This window comes from Atheta coriaria, unplaced genomic scaffold (assembly GCF_025399875.1).
Source record: "Atheta coriaria isolate IRGN ID8LTWV9N9 unplaced genomic scaffold, Caltech_Dcor_3.1 hic_scaffold_1_pilon, whole genome shotgun sequence".
Lineage (NCBI taxonomy): Eukaryota > Metazoa > Arthropoda > Insecta > Coleoptera > Staphylinidae > Dalotia > Dalotia coriaria.
The window spans coordinates 7,462,859-7,480,764 of NW_027045443.1; the positions used below are offsets into that span (position 1 = coordinate 7,462,859).

Here is a 17,906-nt window from a genome sequence, read left to right on the forward strand (position 1 = left end):
ATATTCGGAGAGAAGCATGTAAATCACAAGCTGATGACAAGTCGGCCGATGGTAATTTTTGTCAAACATGCTGTGTCTACGCGTGTTTGGATAGAGGCGAAACTAGCGCCGGCAGTTTGCGCGCGCGTCCCTTTTCAACCCGCGATTACGGTCCAGTCGGCGTTTCCTGCAGCGACGGCTGCGGTTTCGTCGTCGACTAATAACATCGTAACAACGCAACCACTGTCCGCACCGCAAACAAACGTCGCTTACTTAATATCCCCGATGTATAACAAACCCTTCGCCCGTGCGGATGCGCCGGGCTATGCTGCCCCCAAGCGGACCAACTCGCGCGCCAATTGTTAATCAACCATTTCGGATTGAATTTACCGGAAAGTTTCGAATCAAAAATGACGAAACTATTTCAATCCTTTGATGACTTAATGTCCACATCAACATAAATTTTTATTTTTGGAATAATTGCTTATACGCCCAGAGACATTTTGTGTTGCGATAATTAATTATACAAAAGTAATTCCAGAATTACATTAATATATTGTATTTAGCACGTCGCCTGAAGCCCCTTTTTAGTACCTGCCAACGATTTAATGATCCGATGATAAACAATCTCCTATCATTTCAGCATATGTGGATTAATAAGGGCATTGTACCGGCGGCGGAAAGCGCAGTGGCGGTGGCGCATGCGTGCGCTGCGCAAATTCGTTGTAAAATTAAACAATAATTAGCATATGTAGATTGAAAATGATTTTATTGTGATAGCCGAGGCTGGAGCGGGGTCATTAAAAGCGGTTTGTTTAATAGCGCCCCGTTGTATTAGAGCGTGCGCAAACAATGCGGTTTTATGCACGCTCATTATGCGTACTCGTGCATTTTTACGCCTCGTTCAGCACTAATTAAAGGTATCTCTCGTACCTACATTTTAGTTTACTATTTATGTGACATTTTTTGCACTAAAATACGCTTTATTCCCGTGAGAGTCAATTTTATTGTAGGAAATTCTAGGAAATTGTAGAAAATTTTGTTTTTTGGTTGATATAAGATGAAATTTTTGCGAAAAACCCTAACAAAAAGTCTTGTAACAAATGATGTTTTGGCCTTAACCTAATAAATCGTTTCAGTTGCACATTTCCAAATAAATAGCATTCGGCAAAGCGTGTTACGCGTTTGCAATTGCCATGCCCCGGCCGAAAAAACAACGGCAACGCGAAGAAAAAAAGAAACGCCAGAGTTTAGTCTTGCACGTCCGACGGACACGCGGCGTTTAAACAGTCCTTTGGTTGGCTCCTTTTTTGCGGATAATTAATGAAGTGTAGCTTTTTTGTACTCAATCTGCGCTATCCGCGGGCGTTATCCTTTTACTCGAGTCGAGATAAGTGTTATGGAAGTAATGCCCATTCGAGTAGCATTATAGTGGTTGGCGCAGATAGACGGACTAGTTAGGTTGAATGGAAAAAGAAGGACGATAAGTAAACACTCGTAGGTGTGAGCAGTGCAAAGAGACCCGGTAGCAAAACACAAGAACCGAGAGCGAAAGAAGTAGAAGAAAAAAAACGCGAAGCTCGCCGAGCGAAAAAATGCGGCGAAGGCGAAGGCGGCGAGGGTGAACGGGTGCGGATTGTACGGGAAATAAAAGGCAACACGCCGAGTGCACACGGAGGCGGCGGCGGCGTGCAAGCATCATGCGTCGCATATCGAAGCAGGTCGCATTCTTCGCGTTCGTGCGCTGCGAATGGAACGATTTGTCGCTCGTGCTTTCTTCGAGTCTTGCGCGCGGCGTTCAATTGCAAAGATTAGTCTGCTGAATGCTTATTCAAATCGAAGACACGACCGCGCCACACACACGAAACGCAAAACTTTCATTTAGTCATTTCCTCAATCCTCCGACGTCTATAACGACAATGCAGCGGCACATCACTGCGCAATAATAAAAGTATAAAAGTTTTACACGAATTACTCAAGGCTTAGCTAGAAAACCGACCAGCCAACGTCAGGTAGTATTAGTAATTGTTGTTTGAGTTTGAGTTTAAGTTGAGACTCGTCGTTTTACTCCGCGCTTTAAACTTTCGTTTCTTCGAGCTTATCAAGAAATCATACTCGTGTTAGGTGCAATTTATAGCCGCCCACTAAGTGAGGAATATAGATCGATAATAAATTCTTATTAAAAACAATATTGGAGCGCGTTCGGAGCCACTAAACAGTTTCGGCGTCTAATAAAGATCATAATCCTTGTACATACATACTTCATGATCTTCTTTGAGCCGCACGCCGCCGAAAAGGAACGGTTTTTAGCAATTTTTATCAACCACCAGAGGGGCTTACATATTAAACTTCAATATGTTCGCGGCGCGCCACAATTTATGCGACTTGAAGCGTTATTTATCATCGTTACTTTTGCGGCATATTAAAAAATGCAAAGCCAAAAAGGGTGTGAATGTGGAAAACACTAGATGGATAAGTAGTGCGCGAGCGCGCATTACTCGTTAGCGCCGAGTTGTGTTTTTATTTTTATTTTTTCCCGTCACACGGCTAATATTTCATTTCCGGAGCGTCGACGGTATGCTCAAACGCGTTTCCTGCACGTTAGGGTAGTTAACCAACGGAAGGAACGTGGAGAAATTAGGTTGGGAGCGACTCGTGTCAATTGCAACAATTTTACTTTGACGGGGCAAAAATTTGAGGAATTATGCGGTAAATATGTGTAAAATGTCGAAAATATTGTATATTTATCCTGTTTTTGTCTGTTTTTATAGTTTTAATATTTATTTTGATATAGCGACATATAAATAAATAATTAAAAGAGTTTAATTGAAATATTTTCAATTTTTTCGGCAAAAAAGCGGCAAAAAATATCCTTTTGCGTGCCCTACTTTTATTTACATAATATTTAATAAAGGCTATGATATTGAGTAAATACTTAGAGCAAAAAAGGCAACGTTTATTTGAAAAAATGCTATGATGTAGGATACCCCAAGGGCACATCCTCTCATGAATTCATAACTAACCTCAGTAGACGTGTACTTAGTAAACTTTTTGCTTAGTTCCACCAAAAAATTGTTGAGATAATTTTAATTTAAAAATTAAAATTAAATTACTAAATTGTAATAGCGAATAAAAGCGTGCATGCCCCGTCAATATTGACGCCTGTTTAATCTAAATCGTAATAAAATATCGGCGCATCCACATCCGCGTCCGCATCCCACCGATGCGGATTAATAAACTATCGTTTGCACAACGAGCATAAAATGTACCCGCCGCCACGCGCGTGCCTCGCCCGCGTATCCTCATTCGCATTCATCCGCCGGACAGTTTCCGGCCCAGTGTTTTTCCCGATGATGTTATTATAAGCCGACTGCACGTCTGGCGCCGCTAATAGAATAATTTTATACGAGCGCGGCGCGCATTGTGCGTTTCATCACCCCGTCTGTCTGCCGCCCCATCTTCACCCTGTTTTCGACGCCATCCCTTTCGCCTCGCTTGTTTCAGACCTTTCACACCCAGTCAGTCACACTGCGTCGTTGTGTGCTGGCCGTTTTCGTACTTTTCATCGCATTCGCATTCCGCCTCGCGTAATACATTAACACCGAGGGAAGAAGAGCATTTCGTGCCCCCTTCGGATGAGTAATATCTCCGTTGTGTGTGAAGATGAAGACGAAGCAATGCGCGAAAGTACCGTATGAGTCAACTAAACACCGTGGAGATGTATTCGGAATATGTACAATATGAAAAACGTGCGCAAATCCACCAATTGTCTAATAATTTAATTAAATTGCACGCAGCACGGCGCGTAATTTTCATCATCAACAATGCACAGCATTCATGTGCGCATGCATGCATTTTCATTAGTTTCGAGCGCGATATAAAAGCGCATCAAATTACAATGCACATCATAATTAAATTAGGATCAACTTAACTAAATTGTTGCGCTTGTAAAACGCGCCGCAAGAACGCGTAAAACGATGTTGTCGCATCTCCCGGCGCGTGTGCTTTTGTGACAATTCCGTCATATGCAGAGCATCGTTTTGGGATGGCGCAATTTTACCGCGACATTTACGATCGCACGTTCCACCCACGCGCACAATAGTATTTTTGTTGTCGATGGCATAAACGCAACTGAAACGCGCCAAAGTCGTAAAAGCTTAAACTAAAATTTAACTACAATCTTATTTGGTTATTAAATTTTGACGTATTTTTTACTCAAATATACAATTTAACTACATTGCACGCAAAGTTATACTTGGCTATTGATGAAAAAAAATAAAGTGTTAATATTTATACGCGGGAAATACCAAAAAAACGTTGATTTACGTTTAATGCCGCTGTTTAAAAAGCAAATTGAATTTTACTTTTGTTCGCATTACGGCTGTGCAATACACAAATATTAATATCAATGCCTGTACAACAATACGTAGCTAACATCTATTGTAGAGAGAGTGGAAAATTGTGTTCGGCGTCCGGTTGATTAATTTTTTGCTTACTATTCAGTTTGCGCTCGGGCAGCATACACACAAAAACGCGCTTATTTTCGCTCATATGTTTTGCGGAAAAAATTCTGATTACACGTCAGACGTCGCGACGGCGTCCTGCACACTTGCGCAAATTAGCAATGTGTTAAAACATTAAATATTTACGTTGATAGGAGCAAAACTTTCCATGCCATTGCGCGACAGAAATTTAAACTAAATATTTGATTGTTTCCGAACTGTTTCGACAATTTTAAGATTAAAATATAAATAGTCAAAGCTTCAAAATTAATAAAATGTGCGAAAAGAGGCCAACCCGCAAAAAGGAGTGGGGGTATAGTGAGTTTAAAACACCAAGCACTTTTACCTCAATTAACTTTGGAGTTAAAGACTCCAAAGAAATAATATATCTACACATGGACTACTTTAATAGTTTACTTCATTAAATAATATAAAGCACCCTGTACGGTTCTATTTTAAAACCTGCTATTCTGTCTATTCTCCTTAAATAAAACATTTCGCATTTCGCGTTCAAAATATAAAATCCTCTTCCGAGTACTACTAGCATACATTTATTCCTAGCGTAACACGAAAAACACAATAACATTGAATATGACAGCGTATTCCAATAATATATTCAAGAATACCTGAATTATTTAATCGCAAGAGTGCTGAAAATATATAATCTGTTATTTTCAAAGCGCGCTGCTTCGCGCATAGAAGAAAAATTGTTTATTGTTTAACTGAGTCGGAGAGTGTGTACTTAATGCGCGTTGCTCGCAGCAACGAAACGTAGACGATACGCAGCAGAAAGCAAGCAACACGTCAACGAACGAACAGCCTCACCGAATTGAGGCGACTCGCCGCCGCGCCGAATAAATACAAACAGATGGTATCGGAGCCGATGTGACTGTATCAAGATGCAACGACAACTAATCTTTATTTACTGTCGGCGCACGAGTGCAGCCAGACGCGCGAATGACAAACACGAAATCTCGCCCCCCACGCCCGTTGAACCATCTGATAATGGCGCAGAGGCAGCGTAATTAAAATTGAATGAAAATAACCTTTAGTTCAACGTGTGTAGCATGAAAATTTAACGCGGCGCGCTTTGATCAACACACAGTCTTCGAACGAGGTTAATTCGCAAAGAAAAATACGTTTCATCAAATAAATACGCCGTTGCGCACAAGAATGTATTAATAAACGGATGTACTCGTAGGATGTGCTGCTGGTAGGATGTAACCGTACCGAAACAACGCGCGCCGCGTTACATCGACGAAGTTTGCGTCGTTCCGGGCGCGTTTTGATTTAATAACCGCCCCCGCGAACAACAAGTTATCCCTCGCGCGCGGATTAAGGCGCAGGCAGAGGGCATCGAGCATCAGGCATCGGGCATAAACATTCGCACGCTCGCTCGCACGTACTAATGCCGGCTGTTTACGACGCCGCGAGGCCTGCTGAAGAGGTAAACTTTCGCCGCGCTCTACTTGATGGAAGGCGGAGGCGCCGGGTGGAGGCGCCGGGCGCAAGGCGCGTCTCTCTAGCTCTCGGTCAGTGGTGTACACAACACGACAAGAAAGGAGAGTAAAACGTCCTGCTAGCACGGGTTTAATCTCAGTACGCTAACTAACGAGGCATTAATACGCATAAAATATTACGTTTTAATTAACTCCGCCTGCAATCTCGAATAAAATCTTACGGCGCACTACAAATCTGCTCACTAACAAGGTATTTCCACCTCTACCTCTAACCTAGAAGTTCAGATATTTTGTATGAAAAAAAGCGTCGATTTCTAAATACAATAGAATATTCCAACTATGAATCTATGATTGAGCGACGGCCGCAAAGAGAATCTCTATTACGAGCAGCGTAAATAATTCGTTCGCCTTGATGCGTACGCCGAAAAGGAATATGCAAACGCGTTCGTTATTATTATTGCCGCGCGCGGCGGTGTTATGTGGGCCGCATTTTATTTGGCGACCGGCGCGCGCCCTGAATGGGAACTACTAGAACATTACGGCCATAATAGAATATTTAAAGAATTGCGCTGCGTAATAAAGAACAGTCGCGAATCGCTAAGTAACTACTTTGACGCCGGAATTTACGATTGCAAGGTGCTTAATGCCAAACATAAAATATTTACTGAGTGCACTTTACAATCACTACAATATTAGATAAATTTTTTGAAGTAAAAAAATTCTATTTAATGTCTAGACAGTAAAATGTTTTTTTTTTATGCGGACAAAGATTTATGTTGTTGTTATTGATTCTCATTTATGAAACTTGGTTCAATTATTTTGGTAAATCAGAAAACTTTGCATAAATGTACAAACGGTTAAAACACAAACTAAGGGGCATTTTCAATCAACCATATCTTATCGAAAACGTGAAACTTCTTCGCAGCAACGAAAAGCATCGCGCGCGCTTGTAAAAGATAACGAGCACAATCGCATAAACCAAGGAAAAAACGTTCGCTCGCCTTGCAAGTGTGCCAGTTACTAGAAAGCAGGACTCGTAGAAACAACTGCGAAGTAATTTAAATAGAAAGATGGTGGGAGTGGGTTCGCCCACAAACGAGATGACAAACATCCGCGGAATTTCCATCGTTATTTATCGCGCACAAAGCGATCGATTTGTTTATTTCCCTTTTGCTATTTATAACTAAAAATAAAACAACGGAAATTTTCCACCGAGATGAAAAACTGATTTCTAAAATTAGTATAATGTTAGACTGAAGGTGAATATAAAGTTAAATAAAAGTGGATTAAATTACGATTGTGTAGCATGAATTATGTTTGACTTGCATCACAAGAATGTGCTTTTTACAGCGGTGGTGGCTGCCATGAATGCATACGCGATGCAGACGTGCGCGAAAAAGGTTCCACGGCTAGTTATAATCTTATAATAATAAATTCGCATAATTGAATGCATAAAAATTCTTATACGAGCGGATTTTTACGAGTCGCCGAGACATACTTCACCCGCACGCGCTCCGCGCCACCGGTCGGTCGTTTTATTGCGACTCTAGTAATACGACTTCAAACTAGCCATTCGGCTGCCTGTGGGGGTGGCGCAGGCGAGGAGCCAAAGAGCACATGCCGCGTCATTATTGTTCTCATTATTTTATTACGCCGCACACATCCGCGCGCGGGCGGGCTCCGCGTTTTTTTTTTTGCTCGCGCAAATTGCATGTCAAACAAACACCCGCCGAACCCGCCGCCCCAACCGCCCCCGACCTGTGAATTGCCAAGAAACTCGCAAACTGTTTACTTTCCGCCAATGTTACCCACTCTCATATTATAACGAAGTTAATATTACATTCAGAATTGTATTTCAAATATTTTCATATAATAATTTCATGCATTAATTAATTAATTAAGTAATTATTTTTTTTATATACAAATATTTTTATTTCTATTCAAAAGAAAATTGTTATGAATTGATTTTTGATTTGAGCTGTGATAGGGTTGTTTTCAGTTGGAATTTGATGCAGATTTTGAGGTGGTTCGTAGAGAAGCGCAAGTAAATCCGTCACTGCGCACGTGATACCAACGGGCCCGCATGTAGCGTGGCATACATCGCTTTAACGTTTTCGTTGTCGCCGAGTGTTTGCGCATAATTTTCCCCGTGTTTTCTTTGAATATCGCCGACCGTAATAACCTAATAACGTTGCGCAAACACACAAACAAGCAAAATGTCATTGCCTAGAAGTAGGACTAGGGCGCGCAACAAACATTTCCGCCTTTATTTTACCGCGCGAGTTCGACCAGTTCTCGTCCAGTGCCGTGGTTGTTGTTTTTTCTTCATTTTCTCATATTTAAAACCAGCGCAATTAAGCGACATGCTAGGCGTCACATTAAATCCGGACTCAGCAATCACGTTCGGTATCAATTTGTATTTTTTGAAATTCGAAAAAATACACGTCGAAATTAAAACAAAAGTTTCGTTCAACATTACCTGCAATCAGACATGCGATCAAATACACGCAGGCACATCGCAGGCGTCGAAGCATGGTGGATGAAGACGTGAAGAACTCCCTCGGCTTTACTTTTCGTGTGCTTTCGATTACTCGTCGGGTACAGGTTAGTTAGTCCCAGGAAAATTACTCGCCGGCGCGCATTAACAAAATTGCATTAATTTTTCAATCAGTGCGAATGCGATCGAATCAGTCCCGGGCGCGCTCATAATCGTTTCACGTGTGACGCGGACTGTAAATACCGGTGTGTCTATATCCCCGGCACGAGCCGATTGTAAACTGTTATGACCACCATAACAATAAAAATAAAACTAAAGCAAGAAGACAAAAAGTCGAATTGATAGGCGGCGCGGCGCGCACGCGATCCGTGCAGGGATCGGGAGATGCGATGCGAGTGTTTGGCCACGCGATGCGAATGCGAAAACGCGCAGCGGTGGCGGCAAGTCGACGGGCGGCAGCGGTGTGCGCGATCGTCCTGCCGGTGGCGTACTGAACGCCGTGCGCGCAAACTTTTCCAAAGCCGGCCGTATTTCCACCCCCAGCAGCGAGAGAACCAGCGCGAGCGCAAACTCGACCATCAAACCCAACTGATTTCAAGCGATAACGTTTTTGATCCACACAACAAGAAAATGTTGCGCTGAAAAAAAACACAACTTTATCTACAACTTTAAAATTGGCTAACATCTGCGCACGCGGAAATGTGCGGATGCTGATAAGTCGCTTTTGCGACTCTAAATAAAATTATTTAAATTGCGCACCACGCATTTGTAATTTTAATTTGATTTATACTAAACGCCGCACTACTTAATGCAAAAACCCACGCTCCGACACTCTATAAAGCGGAAGCAAACGCGTGCGATACGCATAAATCAAGCAAAAAAAACGGACCGTAGAGATGGAGAAAGACAAAAATTTCATGCAACTTTTATGCGCATAAAGCATAATCTGTCATCTACTTCAAGTTCCACACTCGCCTCCTCCTATCGCTTTTCTTATCCGTATCGTAAATATAACATATAACCAACTTTCACATATATTCCTACCGAGGGTCATTGAAAACAATAAAAAATCGTGTGAATTGCGGACATTTATGAATATTTCGCTAATCGAAATAAAGAAAAAACGTTCTAAAAGTAAACTTTTGTGCATATGAAGAAAAACATTGCTTACAAACCGCTTGGGAGTTGTACAATGTAACAATTTGCATTGTTGTCGACAGATTTACGTAAAATAATACGTAGTTTTGCTATTTATTTCTATTAAAATAAATTTTCTGCATTATTTTCGACTACGCGACGAAAAAAACGAATTTTATACGTTTATTATACGAAATGTTATGATATTCAGTTTTAAACTTTGTTTGTGTTGTTACAGTTACCCACTTGGTGGATGAATAAGTGAAGTGGTTGGCGCACGCCGCACGAAGAATCGCGAATGATAATGAACCAAGGGAAATAACTCGACGCATATATTTGTAGATTGTAGTTGCGGGCAAGTAGAGCTGCATACAATGCCCCCCTTATATTATTGTTCATCCCCCTAATGGTCCCGCGCGCCTCGCCCGAAGTCGGTTCGGGTTTCACAACAGCATCCACCACCGCGCCAGCGAGCGACGTTCGCGGTTATGCATGAAATAATATTTCAAAGTCCGTCATCGCGTCGACTTCCACAGCCGCCCGCCCGCTGAAGTTTCTACTTGTGTGCTCGCTGATTTCTTGGCGGCGTATTCCCCCGTCGTCGTGAACTATGCATGCTCGGGGTTTCGGTTTCGGCGGCGGCGGCCAAAAAAACCACCACACACGCGCGGCGTGTGCTCGAAACACAAGCGCGCAAAAGACGGCGGGCCATCCGGAAGTCGAACGCGATATAAAATTATAATGAGCGCCCACACATTGATGCAATATTCATCGTCCGAAGAAAACCGAAGCTAAACAAGAGGCGCACCACTAAATATTTGTACGCCTCCTGCGAGTGTAGGTACTGATTCAATCTTTTGATCCTAACACACGTTTCCGGCTTGTCGGGCTTGCGCTGGCTTCGAATTTTGTTTTCGGCGTGTTATTCAATAACTCCCGACGCGCGTCGAGCCGCGTGTATGAGTTATAGTTTCGCGGCGCGAAGAAAACACATTGTGTTTCAGGTTTCGCGCGCCGCGTTTGATTTCACGACTTTGGGATTATTATGAATTCAACGTCAGCGCCGACTCAAGTTCGCACCTGAAAGCTTTGCCGAAATGTGTGCGCGCTGCGCCGACGATTATATTGCTGCTAGGCAGTTCGGTGAATTCTCTCCGATGTTATTAAAGTATTATTTGCAACGTGAGCATTCCAGCCCCCTGCCTGCCGATACAAATAGAAAACGCATTTGCGGAATTAAATTCAAATTCCGTTTTGACTCGCGGATACGAATTCACGCCTAGTTGATTGATTACGATAGTTCGAGACGCGTAATTGTGTGAATTCACTTACCTATATATTTCGGAGGTTACAGGGTGAAATCCATCTGTAACAAATAAGAAAATATTCGATTAAATAATGAAAAAATCATCGTTTTTTTCTTATGTTATTTTTTTATGGTTTTACGAGTAAAATCCACGAAAATATGGCTGGAATTAATTAGGGTGGTTAGTTTAGCGCCGTAATTTTTATTTATTTTTGCGCCCTGAGTCCGGCAAGACACTGAAAATACTCCAATTCAATTTTCCTCGAACCCCGACGACATGAGTTGTCGTCGTCCATAATATAAGTAAATAAAGTAATAAAATCTCGGACATTGTTTGGCCTGACCCGATTCGTCAATAGGAAAAGCGCATCTCGAAAGATCGACGACTCCATGAATCGTCCTGCAGAGAGGGAGGCGGCGGTTTGCACATCCGAGTGTTTTCCACGAACGCGTGTGCTTGCTTCGATCTCGCCCCCCGCGAAAGGAGACCGACCGACTGGCGCCGCGCCGGGTCGTTTTTAGGATTATTGCTCAATAGTCGAGGAAAACTTCTTCTCGTGCATCTCGCGTTTCCCTGCAGCCGCCGCCGCGGCGTCTACGCGCAAGAGGGGAAACGAGCGTGCGGGCCACCCCGCACCGATTATATTCAGTTATGTCATTAAATGTGCGCTCGAGCGTCTTTTGTGTATTTACGATTTCAAGACGTGGAGGAGATGACGAAGACGCCGAGCGCGCACGGCAGGGGGGCGGCGGCGGCGGCGGCGGCAAACTACGCGGATGAATACGTAAACGATACGGCTGTATAACCGCGGCGCGAGCCAAGCAGTCAAGGAGGAAAAGGGAAAAGATGCGCCTACCGCACGATGGGGGAGGCGGGCGCTGGCAACCGCGGTGTATGTGCGATGATGACATGAATAATAGGCCAGGGGGGCATAAAGAAGATTGCAAATTAGTTCAATTCACCAAAGTGCTTCATAAAAATGTACGCCGCTATAATAGTCGTCAAATGAATTGATAATTTTTTAAATTTACTTCTTTTATTGTACAGTTCCCCTCCTTCTCAACACTCCCCTCCAACACATAATAAATTCATGCACTTAATTTCGAAACTAATTTGACTCGCTTTTGCGAAATTTATCAGATTGAGTTAAAATGGCGGAATTTCGAGCGCAGTTAACAGCAGACTAACTTTCGATTTCGCACATAATTGCAAAGCACTCCCATACGTGTGGCGCGATTAGATGTACCTCATAATAGGGTAATTTAACTGATAGCGTACACCGTCTATTATGTAGCGAAAAGTTATCGATTGCCCGCTTGCCGGCGCGGTGCCTCGGGCCGCGACATCCGGTAAGTTCGCTTTAATTGTGTGTCGACGAAATAATGCCGACGACGACGTCTTCATTTAACAAGCCGATATTAATAGCGGCCAATCAATTCATCGACGGCGCCGCCGCCCATTTCCAATCAAGCATTTAATGGCTGTGCAGTTTATAACCGTCACTCTGGCAGTGCTAGAGCACTACCTAGACACCTGGCTGTTTTCATGCTCTTTGCAAAAATGACCTTTTCGGTGCGCACGTTGACGGAACAGTAAAATTTTATGCGCTGCTGCTACAAGTGTTTGTTTTAATGCGCATTCAATATTTGCTCCAAATGAATAAAATATATATTCAAAATGCGAACGCGTAAAAAATGCACTCGTAAAATTCAACCGGCTAATATTAGACACGTGTATCGACTTACACGGGGAACAATAGAATGCAGACGAATAAAAATATTGTCTTTCATGTTTTGTTTTCGAGGTGAAACAATTTTTGTGAAGGCGTATCAAGTTGCGCAAAAGGCGCTGTTTTTTCTTGTCCACCAACTAAGAAAGATATTCTTCCAGAGAAGAAAAAAACAGGGCTACAAACTTTTAGAGGCCCTGGGGTCTGTCGACGGGTATAAAAATAGCTGTGACCTTAGACACAGAAATTCTAAACAGTTTAAAGGTGAGTCCTCAAGCGAGGCTACAAAAAAACTAAATACAAAGTGAAGTCTTCGGGCGGATGGGGAAAAATTAATTACAGACACGTCGACTACTCGTTTGTGTCGATATATCACATCGTCAAAGTCCAGTTTTTTGCCTCACAAATCAAAATAATTAACAGTTTAAAAGTAAAGTGTAAGTATTAGCTCTTTAAGCCTAGAAAAAAACACTTTACTGCTGATAAAACATTATCAACTTCTTTTAAATTTATGTAAACAATAAATATTTCATATCAAGTATGCGTACTTGGCGTGATTTTATATCTCTAATCCACGTGGAGTGGAAATTTTCCTACATTTACGATACGGTGGCGCTATCAGTGATTCAATTCCGAAAGTATTATCGACCTAGAACTAGCAAACTTTCACTCTAATGCCAGACGTCATTTACATTGACTTCAATGCTACTTTATACGCTAATTACCAATTTGGAAACCTTGCAAAACATAATTGATTGCCCAACATAATTTCGCAATCAAGCAGGCAGCAAGAAACGATTATGATTAAGAACGAGTCATAATCGTTCGCGCACAATCAGCATACGCACTCCCCCTTCTTGCCTGCCCCACCTTTCCAATGTTGGTCACCGCAGCTGACACTGACAACACTGATAACCAAGGCCGGTAGCTGTATGGTAGATGTATTGGTCTGTACTGACGTACGGAGTGCTACCATAGCTGCTACTGACAGCGTTTACTGACGCAATACAAATAAAAACCATTCCTGCCACGGGCAAACCACCCTTTTGGTGTTCCCAAGTCTATACCAAAGTATCTACAAGCAATCTACGCGTTTTTACAAACCAGAGCAAGTCGGAGCCGCATTGTGGGGGGGGTTACAACACTTGGAATTATCAGCAACCGGCGGAGGCGAGTGAATCGGTTCGAATTGAACGCAGTACGCGCGGATTATGTGGGTGGAAAGGTTATGAGTACGGCCTCGAAGAGGCGGCTACCATGGGCAAGTGCGTGCGACGTATGAGGGCCATGTGGTGGATGACTGCGCTCCTCTGGCTGGCGGCCCTTGGGTCCCCCGTGCGGGGGCAGTTCAGCGACTTGATCAACTGCCTTCAGATGAATGCTAGATTCGTGGGGTATATACCAAAGGGAGACATGGCTGCAGGTATTTATCTAAAAATAAACTCCTTTGGAAGTCCATTTGATTGGTGTTGTTTTTATAGGGACCTTTGATGAGATCAAAGACATACAATCGGAAAAACATTGTGTCCTGGCATGTTGCCAGAAAGATGAGTGCAATGTAGCTTTCATGACCGCTGAGAAATGCTATCATATCACTTGTGCCAGTAATGAGCTATGCATGCCTGTTCTAAGTCCCAAAGTGGCTACCAGGAACCAGTTTGCAATGGTACTGGTCAGGGCTGTAGGAGATGACAACTGGGAGAATTTGCTCAGCAAAAGAGGTATGATTAACAAATTAATTATTTATGTTTATCCTCCTCCTGCTTTGGTATCAAATGTACAAGTCATTCATGCATGGGGATCAATACCGTACGAGTTTTCGTCGTTTTAATCATCGATTGATGATGGAATTTAAATAATTGAATGCATACGAAACGTTTCCTCTTAACTGTATGCGCACAAACAATGCGAGCTTATCTATACACTGGGTCTTATCGCTTGCCTGGTGTATATTACCGTGCATCACACGCATCATGCCTGAGTTGAAACCATATTCACGAAATGGGAGCAGAGGACGATAAAGATTTCATGCATGAAATTGAAAAAAAGTGTTCTATCTTTATCAGAAACCCATGGGTGATAAGAAAATCTCATTAAGTTATTCGTGTTGACTTTTTAGATCAAATTGAGAATGCGTACCCGGAAGGTATGCAGCTAGGTGCGTCTTCTTTAGCCGCTAGCAAAAGTTGTAATGTAGGGATACCCGACTGTGGGAATAATGAAGAATGCGTTCAAAATTCTCCCAAAAGTAGGGCGGGAACTTGCCGCTGTAAGGAGCACTATATTCGTAATTCTGATGGAATTTGCACACAGAGTGCGACTACAGAAGCTACAAATGCAGTGGCTTCATCAACACAAATCACCAAAAGAAAATTGAAGGTGGCTGTGGAGAATGCGGAGATTCAGTTACCACAGAGTGAAGTCAATCTGAAAGCATTCGCTACTCCAGAACCCCAAGAAAACGAGAAGTATAACTACGATTGGACGTCTTTAAACCAACCAGATGGAAGCAGCGCGATCAAAAAACAAAACGGTGATGAACTGCAACTTACAAAACTCTCCGAGGGGCTGTACACGTTTAAAGTGAACGTGTCCAGTGAATTCTCCTATGGTGAGACGTTTGTGAACGTCACAGTCCTCGCTCAGGCCAGGATCAACCAACCGCCGAAGATTGTCATTACCCCCGCCAATCAAACCATTAAACTACCCACAACGGAAGCTGTCTTGGACGCGTCTCCAAGCACAGACGACAATGGCATTGTCAGTTACCACTGGGAACTCCAGCAAGGCCCAGTTGGTTACCAACCCCACTTTTCCGAACTCTCAATGTTAGCGCTTAAAGATCTGACCAAACCTGGCAATTATACCTTCAAACTAACCGTCACGGATACAGATAAAGCCACATCGTCAGCAACTGCAAATATCACTGTCCTACAGGAGACTGACTATCCCCCAGAGGCGAATGCAGGTCCCGATGTGATTGTATACCTGCCACATAAGGACCTGCAGTTGAACGCGACGATGAGCAGTGATGATCACAACATCACCACCTGGGAGTGGACGAAAATCGACACAAACCTCGCGGTGGATATGCAAGACACCCGCACACCGATACTAAAACTGTCGAATCTTGAGGAAGGCATGTATACCTTTCAACTTAAGGTGACTGATAGTGCAGGGCAGAGCAGTACTGCGAAGGTACACGTGTTTGTGAAACCACCAACGAATCAACCTCCTGTTGCCAAGGCTGGTGATAATATCACCATCAGTCTACCGCAAACATGGGTTGTGGTGAATGGCAACCAAAGCACGGATGACAACAAAATCGTTGATTTCAAGTGGAGTCAAGTGGAAGGACCCAGCACAGCTGTATTTACAACACAGAACGCAAGCATTACAAACGTTACATCCCTCACCAAAGGAAATTATGTGTTTAAGATCACTGTTACTGATGATAATGGAAACTCCGCGAGTGCGTTACAATATGTAACAGTTGATCAAAGTAAGAATCACCTCCTTACTTTGTTCTAATTAATTCCTAATCAAATGTATTTTTAGACAAAAATCAGAAGCCGATTGCAAAAGCGGGTGATGATTTCGAAGTGGTACTACCACAGACTGTGATTTACATGAACGGATCCCAATCCAGTGATGATTGGGCGATTGTGAAATGGAAGTGGACCAGAGCAGAGAATTCGCTAGCCTATGGCCAAATTGGGGAACGATCCGAAGACACGCCGGTGTTAATTCTGACTGATGTTGTTCCTGGCAGGTATATTTTTAACCTGACCGTGTATGATGAACAGGGGACTGAGCGACACTGACTCTGTGACGGTCACAGTACGAGCAGATCCCAATCTGTACTTTTTGGTTGAGATGATCATCAACGCCGATATCAAACAGTTGACGCACACACAGTACGAAAACATGAAGGGAAAACTTGCACTTTTGGTGCAGGACCAAACAAAATTACAGGTAAGATATTAATATAGATATTAAAGATTTTTTAACTGAGAACATTCTCCTGAAGGTTCAAGAATTAAGTTCAGAAGTAGGAACAGAACGAGTTATTATACAGTTTTACATCGAACAAAGCGATGGGAAGTCAATGGACGCCAATATGGTTGTGAAGCATTTCCGTGAGAAGCTTAAAGTGGACGCAGATATCCTCGGCTTCTCTGTAAGTGGTCTCCAGACAGTGATTTGCCAGAATAATTGTTCTGGGCATGGTCTATGTGATGAGCGCACGCGGATCTGCAAATGTGACACATTTTGGATGCGAGACATGCTCAAAGAGTACTGGGACGCAGATGATGACTCCGACTGCAGCTGGAGTATCCTCTATGTGGTGTTGGGTGTGTTGTGCTTCACCCTCACAGTGGCAGGTGCCATCTGGGGCTTGATCTATCTCTGCTTGAATAATTGTTCGTGTCGCTCGGAGGCCAACAAGCCAACGAGTTATAAACTTATCGAGAATACCGACGACGTGCGCAAGGTGGATATCAGTGACACAGACTCCGACAGCGATGTGGTTTTCGAGTCGAGGAATAAGAGTCGCTACAGCGGGGAGTCGCGTAATGGTCACAAACGCAATGGTTTCGTCAAGATGGGCCGGCGTATCAAGACCTAACTGAGCGTGGCTCAGCGAATGGAGCGGGCGGAAAGACTGCGACTAAGTCGCTTGCGCAATTGAACACATTTCAAGTTAAATCGAAAGAAACAAAGCAACATATTGTGCCTACCTGTACTAAATTGCAAGTGTTAGTTACCCGATTGGTTCTTTTCGTATAAATTATCAATGACTTTAAGAGATTGAATCGTACGCCAAACTGATTTGATTGTGAATAATGTTAAGTAATTGCAAATACCATCCATACATGTGATTATTAGTTTAAAATTTTCTAGTCATGGCCGCGTGTCGCCATTCCAATAATTTAGATATACGATTGGCACAACCTAATACACACAAACAAATCTAGTGTTAACGAAATTTAGACTTACTTTCAACTTATTGTAGTGTCAAAACCGAAAACATAGGTCTCAGGAATTGGGCAAATGTGGCGTGAGAAATGTGATGATGCGAATTCATTTTATACGGAATAGACGCGATGTGTGAACGATGTTCCTTTCTTTCACAACAAATCACGCAATTTGTATTATTTGGTACTTAAGTCTGTATGAATTCAGAAGGTTTGTGCACATTCTTTGCATTTTATGTCGATTGTAAATGCGTTTCGGAATAAAGATGTTAGATTTACAAATGGCCACCGCTGTGCACACAACGACCGTTGAAAA

The 17,906-nt window shown here is 42.9% G+C and overlaps 2 protein-coding genes across 2 annotated transcripts in view; one reads left to right on the top strand and one right to left on the bottom strand.

Moving 5' to 3' along the window:
• Positions 1–8,913, bottom strand: part of LOC135803871 (uncharacterized) — a 63,456-nt gene extending 54,543 nt beyond the window's left edge. The window contains exon 1 of the mRNA XM_065317593.1: positions 8,421–8,913. Coding sequence (XP_065173665.1) covers positions 8,421–8,475 — 55 coding nt within the window. The 5' untranslated portion in view covers positions 8,476–8,913. The remainder of the gene's footprint in view (positions 1–8,420) is intronic.
• A 4,596-nt stretch (positions 8,914–13,509) lies between these two features.
• Positions 13,510–17,872, top strand: LOC135803862 (dyslexia-associated protein KIAA0319-like protein). The gene is given in 6 exon segments (XM_065317583.1): positions 13,510–14,034; positions 14,093–14,332; positions 14,731–16,113; positions 16,170–16,417; positions 16,419–16,586; positions 16,642–17,872. Coding segments are annotated over 6 exon segments (2,805 nt in total). The 5' UTR covers positions 13,510–13,868; the 3' UTR covers positions 17,242–17,872.
• Positions 17,873–17,906: the final 34 nt, after the last annotated feature.